General features: G+C 43.2%; 1 protein-coding gene across 1 annotated transcript; it reads right to left on the reverse strand.

Moving 5' to 3' along the window:
* Nucleotides 1-8,467: 8,467 nt before the first annotated feature.
* On the reverse strand, nt 8,468-9,463 carry LOC100520039 (olfactory receptor 56B4). Its single transcript, XM_003129465.4, has one exon. The coding sequence runs from the start codon at nt 9,461-9,463 to the stop codon at nt 8,468-8,470; it is 996 nt and encodes a 331-aa protein (XP_003129513.3).
* Nucleotides 9,464-14,009: the final 4,546 nt, after the last annotated feature.

Genomic DNA, 14,009 nt, shown 5'->3' on the forward strand with positions numbered 1-14,009 from the left:
TCATGGTAAAAAAAGTTTAATTTTTTGGTTGGATTTAATGGAAATTCCGCCAGAATGTGATCTTCAAAAGTTATGTCTTTCTTTTTATCAGATATAGTAGTCCTTTATTTGAAATTGCTTTTTGTTCTGAGAATCTCGAATATAGAATTTATTATTCGAGAGCCCTTGGTTCATCAGTTGTTAACTGAGAACTTTAGAATTCAGCATCATTTCTCTCCTGTTTCCTAATCACTGAGTTCAGTCCCTAAAAACGTGGAGAGCCTGAGAGAAGGCAGGGACTAACGGTGAAGAATCAAAAAAGAAGAGCCAACTACGGAAGCCAATGATAAGGCACAACACCAAGATCAGTCAGGACAGAATGATGAGAGCAGGGGAAGCATCCATCCCCTTACCTGTCAGAATGCAGGTCATTCGTTGTTTTACTCACCTTTTCCGAGGGAGCTTTGAAGAGGCTCTCAGGCTGCAATGCCTTCGATGGACGCTTTTGCTCTTCTGGCTTCAGTGGCCTGTGTTCAGCCCCTTGTTGATCAGCGAAGATTGCCACCTCACCTCCCATCCCTGGAGTCTGGAGTTTTTGTATAAATATGATCCTGGGAGGCCTGATCCCAACCTGCTCCCCTCTGAGCCCTCCCTGCTCTATTGCAAGCATCCTCCAGGGTTGCTTTTATTTTTTTAACATTGAACCCAAGTGCTCTCAGGGGTTAGCCCCATAATGTCTGGCGTGGATCCAACTCTGGTCCCAGGGCAGCCCGCCCGATGGGCAGCTTTTCAATGCAGGATCCTGAGGGATTATGAGGCCACCCTTGTCTGCTGAACGGTGCCCCTCATCACTGAAAGTTTGGGAGGCTCCCTCTCTCCAAGTGCGTCTTTACTCCACGTCCTTCCCAGAGACTGCTTCGCAAGTGCTGTGACTCCTTAACTGTCACTTCCGTGTCCCCACCTCCTTTATGCTTCTTTCTTTCACCGAAATTTAATTTTGTCTCAACATCACATAGAAATTGCTCTTGCTAATGACCTCAGTTGCCAAAAAATACCGCATAGTTTTTAGGACGTAATTTTACCTGAACTTCTTTATTTGTCTGGATTGATCAGTTCCTTCCTCCAGGGCCTCTGCTCCTCTTGTCTTTCATGACATTGCATTTTCAGTCTTAATTAAATCGGAATAAAAGAGCGATATGGAATGTGTATTCTGATAAAATGCTGCTCAATGACAGATGCATTCTCTGACCATTCTATCTAAAAGAGCAACTCCAGACTCTAAAATCTCTGCTTTTTTAAAATCTCCGCAGCACATATCATGGCAGGCACATTGTACAGTTATGTTTTTTTTTTTTTCTTCTTCTCATACTAAAATGTCAGTCCCCGAGAGCAGGCTTTTTGTCATTTTTGCTCACTAGTCTTTCCCCAGCACCTAGATGAGTTCCTGGCACTTAGTAGGTGTTTGACAACTATTTGTCAAATAGATGAATGAGTATTAGGGAGGAGAGGAGTGGAGCAATCTAGGAGAATTTCCAAGTGTGATGCTGGTACTTATATGTGGTGACTTTTTACCCTTTTCTCTTCAATATTTTTATTAATTTTTTTGGCCTTTTGTCCTTTTAGGGCTGCACCCGAGGCATATGGAGGCTCCCAGGCTAGGGGTCAAATCAGAGCTGTAGCCGCTGGCCTACACCACAGCCACAGCAACTCCGGATCCGACCCACAGCTGCATCCTACACCACAGCTCATGGCAACACTGGATCCTCAACCCACTGAGGAAGGCCAGGGATCGAACCTGCAACCTCATGGTTCCTAGTCGGATTCGTTAACCACTGAGCCATGATGGGAACTCCTCTGTTCAATGTTATTGTGTTTCTAGCAGTTTATGACTATGAGAATCTCTGACTGGACTCTTTAGGCAACTGGGAGGTAATTGGGAAAGTTTTCTTTTTTTTCCCCCTGCCCTGCAGCATATGGAATTCCTGGGCCAGGGTAATATGGTATTAAGTGAGGTGCAGTTTGCTAAAAGTAAGATATACTGAGTCATAAATTGTTAGTATTATTATTCTCTGGCTACGCTAATGGCACGTGAAAGTTCCCAGGCCAGGGATGGAACCCAAGCCACTGTAGTGACAACGCCAGATAAGGAGAGCCTGCTGTGCCATAAGGGAACTCTGTTGTTTTTTTTTTTTTTTTTAACCAGCTCTAATGGTTCTTTTGTGTGCTTTTTAGAATTTTTTGCATGTAAGGTCTCATCTGAAAACAGAGATTTTTCTTTGTTCCTCTACAATTTGTATGCCTTTTATTTCTGTTTATTGCCCAATTGCCCAGGCCAGAACTTCAAATGTAATGCTAAATAGAAGTGAAAGTGGCCATCCTTGTCTTGTTCCTGATCTTAGGGATAAAGCTTTCAGTCTTTCGCAATTAAATCTGTTAGCTGTGGGTTTTTGTTTTTTTTTTTTTTTTGGTGGATGTACTTTATCAGGTTGAGGAAGTTCCCGTCTATTCCTATCTTGCTCAATATTTTAATCATGAAAGAGTTTTGGATTTTATCAAATATGTTTTCTGAAGTAACTGAGATGAGGTGTGGTTTTTTTCTTTATTCTATTAATATGGTGTACTACATTAACTTTGTATATTGAACCACCCTTGCATTCCTGGGATAAATCCCACTTGGTCATAGTATATAATCCTTTTAATAAATTGTATTTGGTTTGCTAGTATTTTACAGAGAATTTTTGGGTCTATCTTCATGAGGTATTTATCTGCAATTTTTCTTTCTTGTGATGTCTTTGGTTTTGATGTCTTGGTAATTCTAGTCTCATAGAATGAGTTAGAAAGTATCCTGTTCTCTCTTTGGGGGAATAATTTGGGAAGCGTTGGTGTTAATTCTTCTTTGAATATTTGATGCATTTCACCAGTAAAGCCATCTGGAGCTAGGCTTTTCTTTGCTGGAAGTTTTTTATTATTACTGAGTCCATCTTTTTACTTGTTATAAGCCTGTTCCTATTTTCTATATCTTTTTGAGCCAGTTTTGGTAGTTTGTATGATCTCAAAATGTGTCCCTCTAATGGAGGTGTTCTAATGTGCTGATGTACAATTTTTCCTAGTATTCTCTTACAATCCTTTTCCCTCTGTGGGGTCAGTAGTAGTGTTCCCATGTTCATATTTAATTCTAGTACTTTGAGTCTTCTCTCTTTTCTTCTTGGTCTTTCCAGCTGTGCACCCAGCCCGGGCACACTTGGGGCCTTTTAGATCCCCAGCAATCTGTGGGAGCTCTTCGAAGCTCTTATTCACCAACACACCTCAGCCTTTTGTCCCGAGTTTCTGGTGTATCTATTGTCTGCTTTGACTGTCATTCTTACCCAAGTAGCAGAGGCTAACACATTTCCCTTTAAGAATTTTTGCCGGAGTTCCCATCGTGGCACAGTGGTTAACGAATCTGACTAGGAACCATGAGGTTGAAGGTTCGGTCCCTGCCCTTGCTCAGTGGGTTAAGGATCTGGTGTTGCTGTGAGCTGTGGTGTAGGTTGCAGATTTGGCTCAGATCCTGCGTTGTTGTGGCTCTGGCGTAGGCTGGTGGCTACGGCTCCGATTGGACCCCTAGCCTGGGAACCTCCATGTGCCGTGGGAGTGGCCCAAGAAATGGCAAAAAGACAAAAAAAAAAAAAAAAAAAAGAATTTTTGCCAAATGCCCCCAAGTAACCCCCACTCTATCCTGGGAGAGTTCTGAATGAGGTCTTCCATGAGCCACCAGACAGATTAAAAAAATAACAATTCTTTGAGAACAAGTTCTGCCCTGCTTCCTGCAGCACCATAAGCCCACGCAGGGAACATAGGCTGCGGGTTTTAAGAATGTCACCAAGCCAGGGAGGGAAGGATGGAGCCTGGGTAAGTTAAAATGCTACAAAGCTCTCCTACAGAGATTCGGTCACTTTTTCAAGTGCCTTCAGGCTTTGTGGTAGCGTGAACAGTTTCTTCAGCACAGCTTCTGTGTGTGTGGTGCCAGCAGCGTCCGGTGGTCAGCAGCCCCCTGCCCCTGACCCCCAGCAACTCCCTGGCCTGGTTGTGTAGCCCAATGCCTCTGGTAGTGCCTCTGTTCCTGTGAACAGCTTAGTCTGGCACCCTGGAAGTTGGATTTCCAGCAAGTTCAGCTGGCACAGCATCACAGCCACTCTCCTGTTCAGTGTACCAGCCTGTGCCCTTGTCATCGGGGCCTGGATCTCAGCCAGGTGGAGCTTTCTTGGCCAGCTCTATGCCGTCTCTAGTGGTAGTGGCTGCTTCTCATATCTGCAATTCTTTATTCTTTAGGACGCTCTCTGCACATGAGCCAATCCCTTGGTATTTCAATGCCTTGTTATAGCGGATATCTATTTACATTAAATGTTTTCTGTTCAAAAGATGTGGCTTTCCTCTCCTGATTGATACGTAGAAGGATGCACTGGGGAAACGTTTACGAGAAATGGCTGTGAATGATGACTTCGGGCAAGCTCCACAGTGAAACCGAAATGAATTTGGGTCGTGTAATTGTGAGTGATACGAAAAGTCCCCAAATACTTCTGATCTAGAGGAGACACACTTTAAATAAATCTCAACAATGACTTGGACCTAAAAGCCCAAATGATTTCGGCAGAATCCAGTGTTCCAGTTATCCAAGCTTGGCGCAAACCATCCTAAACACGAGAGTAAAACAACGCCTCTTTCATTAGTCACAGATTCCGGGGATGAGGAGTTCAAGAAGAGTGCAGTGGAGACGGCTTATTTTCACTCCGCATGTCGGCAGCCTCAACTCAGAAGATGCACGTAGACGGGGTGATCGCATGGCCAGGGACCGGAGGTATCTTCACTCATGTGGCTGGCTCCTGGAATGGTATGATTTCAACGCTGAGCTCCGTTGGGACTTCGGACTAGAGCAGCTACCCACGGTCCCTTCATGTGGCTGAGACACCTCATTGCAGGGCAGCTGGGTTTTCAGTGGGAGAATCCAGGGAACAAAACATAACAAGAGACACAGGTGGATGCTCGATGCATTTTTCTTTTTTTGTTTTTCTTTTCTTTTTTTCTTGTTGGCCATTCCCTCAGCATATAGAGTCCCTGGGCCAGGGATCAGATCTGAGCCCTAGTTGCAGCCCATGCCTATGCTGAGGCAATGCCAGATCCTTGATCCACTGTACCCATTGAACCTGAACCTGCATCCCAGCTCTCCAGAGATGCCTCCAATCCCATTGCACCACAGGGGAACTCCTGGATGGGTTTTCCTGGCCTAGATTTCTGCCACATTCTATGGTGAATAAGAATGAGTGAATAAGGCCAGCTCAAATTAAAAGGGGAGGGGAATTAGATTCAACTTCTCGATGGGAAATTTCCCATATTACACTGAAAAAGAGCCTGAGGGTTGCAGATGTCGTGCTCACCTCTGGAACAGGCCATACCCAGTGAGATGTTTGATAGGAAACAAAAGGGCCATGAAAAGTGCTTCAAGTTCTCATCCTGAGCTTGGAATTAAAAGGAAAAAATATGGAATCACTATTATATAATTTGGGAAGAGAATAAAGAAATATAAGGTTGAATGTATTCATAAATTTATGAATAGAGCAATTTGTCCAATAGGCATATTCAATAAAACTTGCTAGTCAAAAAAGTGAGCACATGGGGAAACCTATGAAATGGATCAATTCAGCAACAGTTGGAAGTTTAAAAAAACACAAGAAAATGTAATAAAAACAAATAAGATGATAAAGGCCGATACCAAGATGGCATTGTGATAACTGTGGATAGATTGAACCGCCCTGCTCAAAGGATACGTTCTTCAGGTTAGGTTAAGTAAGAGAGACACAGCGAGAGCCGTTTTGAGAAGACAGGCCCAAATTAAACCATCAACTGGATATGAAAATAAATGTGTGAGAAAAGATAAATAGGCAATTAAAATAAAATAGCGTGATGGTATTAAAATTATATAAAGTGAAACCAGTGCATATCATACATGCGGCAAAGAGGAATAGTTGGTTAAGATGAAACAGAAGGAACGCTGCTTTTTATACACACGGCTCATAGCGCAGAGAGAAAAATCAACTGCTGTGATCTTTCTCTCGTGTCAGAATTTTTGTGAGTCTCTAGGTTGGATGTTGGATGCTCACATATTTTCAAAAGCACTGAAAGACACCCCTCCACAGCTGTCGGCACTGTCTGCCCTCTGGGCTGCTACACAGAGACTCGCCCTCTGTGTTTTGAAGGAATAGATGAATGAGAACGTCACAAACCATGTGACATATGTGTCAATGAAAGTTTAGAGGCACCTTGAGGATGACTTAGCGCTGCGATTTACCAGCGGATCAACTTGCGTAATGGATCTGCCTGAGCGCCTGTTTCTTGGTGAGAAAGGATGAACAGTGATGCTTCCTCCCGAAGAGGGGTGCTGTGAAATTTACATGAAATCCGTCGATTCATTGTGGGAAAGCCTTTGGCAAACTGTAAAGCGAAGTTCAAGGTTAGATGTTGTTGTTACTCATCTCCTTTGGGGTGGAAACAGGAAGTTGGCTGAAGTTCAGGTTCTTTTCCGCTGTTGCCTCTTTGCCTTTTCTTCCTGGGGAATTGCCCTTGGTCAGGATGTGCGGTCACTGACCGGAAGGGTGAAGCAGCAGCCCCTTTTTGGAGGAAGTTGAAAGCCTCTGACCTTGGGTAAGTTTCTAGGCATACGTGTAGGATGGCCTGTCCCATGCTGTGCCCTGACTTCCTGCAGGTCTGCTGGGTGGTCCAGCACCCACTTCCCCCGTGGGCCGAGCTCATGGTTTGTGATGATGCTTCAGCCTCAGGACGGTCTTCCCAGGGGCTGTTCTCTGAGGTGGACTGGCAGGCATGCTTCCTGAGGTCACTCTCCAGACTGCAGTCCGGGACGTCTTCTTAGGTATCTGGGATTCAGTGGACCATGTGACTCCTGCCTGAGTGACTGCATCACGATTGCATTGTTTATTATGCATCTCCCACGTGCAGAATTCTGTACTAGGCTCAGAGAATGTACAAAGTGATCAAGGGTCAGGGTTCTTATACACAAAAATGTGCATTTTTGTTAGAAGTGCAAATGGCACAATTTCCTTTATATTGAATTAATTGGTATTTGGAACTATTTTTCCAGGGCATTTTCTGGTACCACTTTTTTTCCTTTCCTAGGAAGAAAATTTTGCCACATCATTGGATCGATCTTTCCATGGGTATATCGTATCTCAAAGCATGTGCTCTTTATCATGTCTTTTGGTTGCCACGGGATGCTGTGACTTAGCTCCGCAAACCGTCATGATCATCACAACTTTTAACTTGAAGAACCGAAGCATAGCAAGGTTTCATAAGTTGCTCAAAATCATACAGAAATTCAGGAATAGAGCATGACTAAGAGAGAGAATGGTGCTAAGGTTACATAATCAGACTCCCAAGGAATTGAATCCCTGCCCTTGCACTTGAAGCTCCTGGCTGGGGCCCGTTCTGTAACCCCCAGGGTATGTAAATTACAAATGACATTGTACCTGCCAGATAGGGTTGTTATGGGGGGTATTAAATCAGATGATATATATGTGTGTATATGTAAAATACATAATATGTCCAGCTCAGTTTTTTGGCCTATAAGAAGTACTTGGCACCTGTTATCTATTCATTAATAATAATAATTTTTATTATTATTGAGGTTTTCTGGTACTAAGATGAAAGTTTTCTCTGCCCTCTCAATACACATTTATTTAAAATTTTTTCTCGTTATGAAAATTACCTAAGACAAACACATACATCTGTAACAGAGTAAATTTACATTAAATTTTTAAAGGCTCCATTTTCTGCTAACAATAATATCACAACCAACTTTTTATGAATGTTTGCTTACATTTAGACTGTTACTTTTGGATATTGTTTTAAAAACAGACTTACTGGGTAAAAGAATTTGAACGTTAATGAACATTTGAAAGTTCTGTCAAATTGCTTTTGGGTCCCTTTGGACCAATTTACGGTCAGTCCTACTCGCCGTGCAGAAGACTGTCAATCACAGGGTGGCATCAGTCGTCAGGGAGAGAATGTAAAAATTTCCTTTTTATTGGTATTTGATAGTAATAGGAACTTTTATTATGTTCCTGTGCATGTTTTGATTAGTGAGACTGACAGGTTACATGAATTTATTGGCCACTTTCTCCCTAGTGAGAGATAAAGGCAGATGTTTGTTTTGCTTTTTAGGGCCACACCCATGCATATGGAAGTTCCCAGGCTAGGGGTCACATCGGAGCTGTAGTTGCCGGCCTACACCACAGCCACAGCCACAACAACTCAGGATCCAAGGCGAATTTGCAGTCCACACCACAGCTCACAGTCAATGCCGGATCCCTGACCCGCTGAGTGACGCCAGGGATCGAACCCGCATCCTCATGGATACTAGTCGGAGTCACTTCCATGGTGCCACAACAACAGGAACTCCCCCCATCCACGTTTTGAGTGTTAAAACGTCTGTCCTTTCCTAACACCTTAGCGGCCTTCTAAAACTGGGGTCACTTGTGGACGCATCATCCCCCAACCCAAGCAGCCTCCGGAAGCCCAGCCTGAGTTCACGCATCCGCAGTGCGTACACCACGGGGTTGAGGGCAGGGGGCATGACATTGTGCAGCACGTTGAGGAGAACGGGGATGAGGGGCACCTTCCTCTCTGCCAGGTGCGTGACAGAGACCACGACGATGCCCGTGTAGAAGAAGAGGATGAGAATGAGGTGGGAGCTGCAGGTGCTCAGAGCCTTTGACATCGCCTCTGGTGACTTCAGCCTCAGCACAGAGCGAAGGATTAGAGCGTAGGAAGAAAAAACCAGGGCCATATCACTCCCTGTCAGGACCCACGCCAAGATCAGTTGGTAGAATTTGTTCACGGTGATGTCATCGCAAGCCAGGCTGATCACGGCCAAGTTGGAGCACAGGCAGTGGTCGATTTCATTCTTGGAGCAGTAGTGGCACCGGGCAGCTAGTGCAGGCACTGGGATGGGCAACAGGCTGTTTCTGAGCACCATGACTCCTGTAGCTTTGACCAGAAACATTTCTGTGACTATGGAAGGGTATCGAAGGGGGTGGCATATGGCTATGTATCTGTCTACCGCCAGGCAGAGGAAGATACCAGACTCCATGCAGAAGAAGAAGTGGATGGCATAGATCTGAGCAAAGCACTCAGGGAGGCTGATGGCCTTGGCATCAAACCAGAAGATAGCCAGGATCTTAGGCATGATGGTAGTGGCCAAGCCCATGTCCACGATGGCCAATATGCCCAGAAAATGGTACATGGGCTCATGCAGTGTAGGCTCACGCTGGATGGTGATCATGATGAGAAGATTGGCACCGAGGGCTAAAAGGTAGAGCAGAGCCAGGGGCAGGGAGAGCCAGTGCTGCCAGTCATGAATGCCCGGGAGCCCCATCAGCATGAAATGGGAAATCTGGAGGCTGGAGCTGTTGGTAACAGTGGTAGAGGCATCCATGGGATAGGTGCCCAGTTCTCCGCGACTGCCCATAAAACAGAAATAAGAAGGAGTTTGCATCTGAACTTTCAGCTGAGGGTCTTGATTAGGGACTCCCTTCCGCCAGTGACCCAGCTTCTTTTATTCAGGAATGAGTCTCAACTTTTTTTTGGCTCTTGGAAATATACCACCGAGGAGCAATAAAGAAAGCCCGAATTAATCCTAAACGGAAAGGTTTGATCAGCTGCTTGTCATCACCACTTGTCGGTCTGATAAGCATGTCCAAATATATCAGCAATAATAGTATCAGTAACAGATAACAAATAATATTTGGTTTACTTCCATTTTTTTTTGGCTTTGTATTCAAGCAGCTTGTATCATTATATAGAGAGATTACATCTAGCCTCTGTCTTTCAGTAGTGTGCTCCAAGACACAAAATAGGCACTCGTAAAAATTTATTGCATGGATGAACAAATGAACCATGATTTCCCAGTCTCATTAAAAGCACTGCAAAATCTGGAGTCCCCGTTATCTTTCAGCGGAAACGAGTCCGACTAGGAACCATGAGGTTGTGGGTTCGACCCCTGGCCTCACTCAGTGGGTTGGGGATCTGGCGTTGCTGTGGCTGTGGTGTAGGCCAGCAGCTACAGCTCCTATTAGACCCCTAGCCTGGGAACCTCCGTATGCCACGGGTGCAGCCCTAAAAAGACAAAAGACCAAAAATAAATAAATAAATAAATAAATAAAAGTGATGCGAAATCTTAATTTGAATGACTGCTTCACATTTCCATATTTGACTCTTTGACAAATTACTCACCAATACTTTACTTTTCAGATTGTTTCCTTTGAGTAGAATTTCAAAAAATGATGCAAAAGTGATACATGCAAAGGGCATAGCCATCTTAACGTTTCATTCTTTATAGTAATTTAGAGTTCCCATTGTGGGTCAGTGGGTTACGAACCTGACTAGTATCCCTGAGGATGCGAGTTTGATCCCTGGCCTTGCTCAGTGAGTTAAGGATCTGGCGTTGCTGTGGCTGGGGTGTAGGTCGCAGACACGGCTTGGATCCCGCATTGCTGTGGCTGTGGCACAGGCTGGCAGCTGCAGCTCCAACTCGATCCCTGGCCTGAGAACTTCCATATGCTGCAGATGTGGCCCCTAAGAGGAAAAAAAAAGGTGTTAAGTGTCTTACATGTACATGGGGAAAAAATCAAATCAAATGAAAAATAAAAACAGTGGAAAATAAGACACCTGTATTTGGGTTTCCTAAAACCTTTCTCTCTCTCTCTCTCTTTTTTTTTTTTTTGAACCAGAGGCATCTAGTAATACCAGTTTCTTGGGAATTCTTCCAGAGAAAGTTTTTGCACAGATAAGACTATATATATATATATTTTTTTTTTTCCCATAAAGGAAAAAACAAGTGTTAACATACTAATCTTCCTCTTATTTTTTTTTTCTTTCCTTTTCCTTTTTAACTTGATTATCTTGGAGACTGTTCTGTATCATGCTGTAGATGTGTCTTCTTGTTTTATGTTGCATATTTTTGTACGATTAGTTTCCACTATTTTGCTACTGTAAAAAATGATTCAATAAGTGTAATTGTTCATATATCTTTAATCATATATGTAGGTTCAGCCATAGGATACTTTCCAGGAAGTGAATTGCTGTGTGAAATGGGGAAAAAATGATTTTTGATATTGCCATCCTGTCTTTTTAGGAGGTTTTTCTGGCCCTGTGTGGCAGTAGGGGCTCTTATGCTCCTGACATACGCTGAAAGGTGGCTTCATAGATTCACCACAGTGTTTTATGCAGCCAGAATTGTTCATGAGTGTTTATTTCACCACATTTGTGCCATAATTGGAAGTTTTAATTAAAAAATCTTTGTTAATAGAATAAGGAGGGAGTTCCTGCAGTGGGTTGATGATCTGGCCTGTCTCTGTGGAGGTGCTGCTTGGATTCCCCAGCCTGGCACAGAGAGTTAAAGGGTCCGGCATCGCCACAGCTGTGATGTAGGCTATAGCTGTGGCTTGGACCCAACCCCTGGCCAGGGAACTTCCATATGCTGCTGGTGCAGCCATAAAAAAAAGTAGAATAAGTAAACATTGATATTTCAATTTTGATTTACCTTTCACATTATTTTGTGAACTTTGACTTTTTTTGAACTTTGACCAATTCAAAGATTTTTTTCCCCCCATTCATATGCTTAGTCAATTTTCTCCTTTAATGCATCCTGTGACCTTAAATGAAAGAATGTTTTTCAAGTGCTTAGGATGGAGTCTGGAAGCACAACCTTGTTAACTTTTTTAATGAGTTTCATTATGTGGTAAGACAATTACCTCTATCTGATAAATTCTCTGGAAATATTTTCCCATTTTCAACTATCCTCTTGAAAAAATTACACATGAGCCTAAGCAAACCTTTATGTATTCATAACAATTGCACTTTTAATATTAATTATTTCATGACTTTTTAAGCTTTTAATAATGTAAAATCTGGTATTTTAATAAATGTTGACTTGCATTTTCTTTACAAAAAAAAACTTTAAAATTAACTTTGTAGCCAATTTGAAATTTGACTACAATTTAGGAGTAAGTACCTAAATTAATTCTACCCACAAACAGCTAAATTATTGTTCTGGCACTGTTCAGTAAATAAACTTTCCCCTCCCCATTAATTCTCAATGTCCTTTTTTTTAATGGTCAAATATTAAATTCAAACTTATATTCAAGGGTCATTTCCTGATTAGACAGTCCTCTCTGTTTTAGGCCAGTACTAACTGAATTAGTATATTTACCATGTGATAGGGAACGGTTTTACTAGTCATTCTTCATAATTTTTAAATTAAAAAAAAGACAATTTGTCTTTTGAATGTTAAATTGAAAAATAAATTAATTATGGAAGAACTGATACCTTTTCCTCATTGACTCCGTTTAGAAATCCAATGTTTTCTTTTCTATTATATAGGTATTTTTATAATTTTTCACCTTATTACTTTTTTATTTCTTGTTTACATTTCCTATTTGGCTGTTCTGACTTAAAACCCTTCTGATGATTATTGCTTTAAAAACATTTCATTAAATATAGCAGGTTTATACTACTGCTTTCCTAAGCTAATAACTAGTAAATTCTCCTTGGACTTTTTTTGGGGGGGAGGTGGTAAAAAGATGCATTACCACATTATTATTATGGTAATTGTAAATAGTATCAGCTCTTATTTTTATTTTGCATCTTTCAGAAATGTTTGTAAATCTCTAAACAATTAAAAAAAATTGGAGTTCTCTTGTGGCACAGTGGGTTAAGGATCTGTTATCACTGCAGTGGCTTAGGTCACTGCTGTGGTGTGGGTTCGATCTCTGGCCCAGGAATTTCCATGTGCCTTGGATGAGGCAAAAAAAAAAAAAAAAAAAGACAGAAAGAAACAGGGGGAAAAAAAAGAAATATTGACAGTGCACACCTTCATCTGGGGTCTGGACTTGAAGCAGAATGTGCCTCTGGTCCTCCTTCTGCAGTGCGGTGCTGCTAACGCTTTTCTGATAAATGATCTTTACTAGTTTGGGTAATTTGATGTCTATTTTTGTTCTTGATATTTAATTTAATTTAATTTAATTTAATTTTTGTCTTTTTAGGGCTGCACCCCAAGCATATGGAGGTTCCCAGTCTAGGGGTCCAATCGGAGCTGTAGCCGCCAGTCTACACCACAGCCACAGCAATTGCGGGATCTGAGCTGCGACTGCGACTTACACCACAGCTGACTGCAATGCCGGATCCTTAACCCACTGAGTGCGGCCAGGGATTGAACCTGCGTCCTCCTGGATGCTAGTCAGATTCGTTTCCACTGAGCCACGACAGGAACTCCTTGATTTTTTTTTTTTTAAATCAGAAATAGGTGAATTAAATGGCTATCTCTGTTCAGGATCTTGGATCTATCATTTCCATGGAAAGCTCTCCCGCCTTCACCAGCCTTTCAGCATTTACCCCACGTCTCCCCCGCCTCGGGCTCCGTGAGACGTCTGTTCAGTGGCTCACTGTTTTCACTTGCTCTCCAGACCTCAGGCTCCTGTACAGGTGCAGATCTTGAGAGAGAAGAGGGCCAGAATCAGAAGGATCAAACTAAGGAAAGAAAGGGCGAGCACCCGGGAGGGAGGAGGAAGAGGGCGGCCGCCAGAACCGAGAGCGGGAACGGGAGCTGGGAGCCGCGAGAAGTGCCCTCCGCAGCGGCTTCTGGTCTCCCGGCTCTGCCTCTCTTTTATGGCCTTGCTGTCTAGAGCACATCTTCCTCTTCCCTGGCGCCCGGGATGTTGCACAGATTGGAGCCCCGAGGTGCCCTGGACCGTCTATGCTGCTCCCTCGGCCCTCCGCGGGCTCTAATTTTTCCCCCGTGTGCATCAAAACGTGATGTTTGTTCATTGCAGCCTGGCAGTGCCTTCCATGGTTTTAGGGGAATATGCAGCTTCTCCCAAGGAACAGGAATACTCAGCCCGCAGTCCCCTGGGAAGCACAGCCCCTGCTCATCTCTGTTTTGCTGAAGGTTTAGAAGGAGGTCTCCCTCCCTCGGCGTGACCCCC

The sequence above is a fragment of the Sus scrofa genome, chromosome 9 (assembly GCF_054392235.1).
Source record: "Sus scrofa isolate SSC_HxYL_T2T_F1_AM1 chromosome 9, Sscrofa_HxYL_maternal_Yorkshire_Landrace_v2.0, whole genome shotgun sequence".
Classification (NCBI taxonomy): domain Eukaryota; kingdom Metazoa; phylum Chordata; class Mammalia; order Artiodactyla; family Suidae; genus Sus; species Sus scrofa.

Coding starts and splice junctions, on each gene's coding strand:
- LOC100520039 (XM_003129465.4), bottom strand. CDS start 9,463: ATGGATGCCTCTACCACTGTTACCAACAGCTCCAGCCTCCAGATTTCC.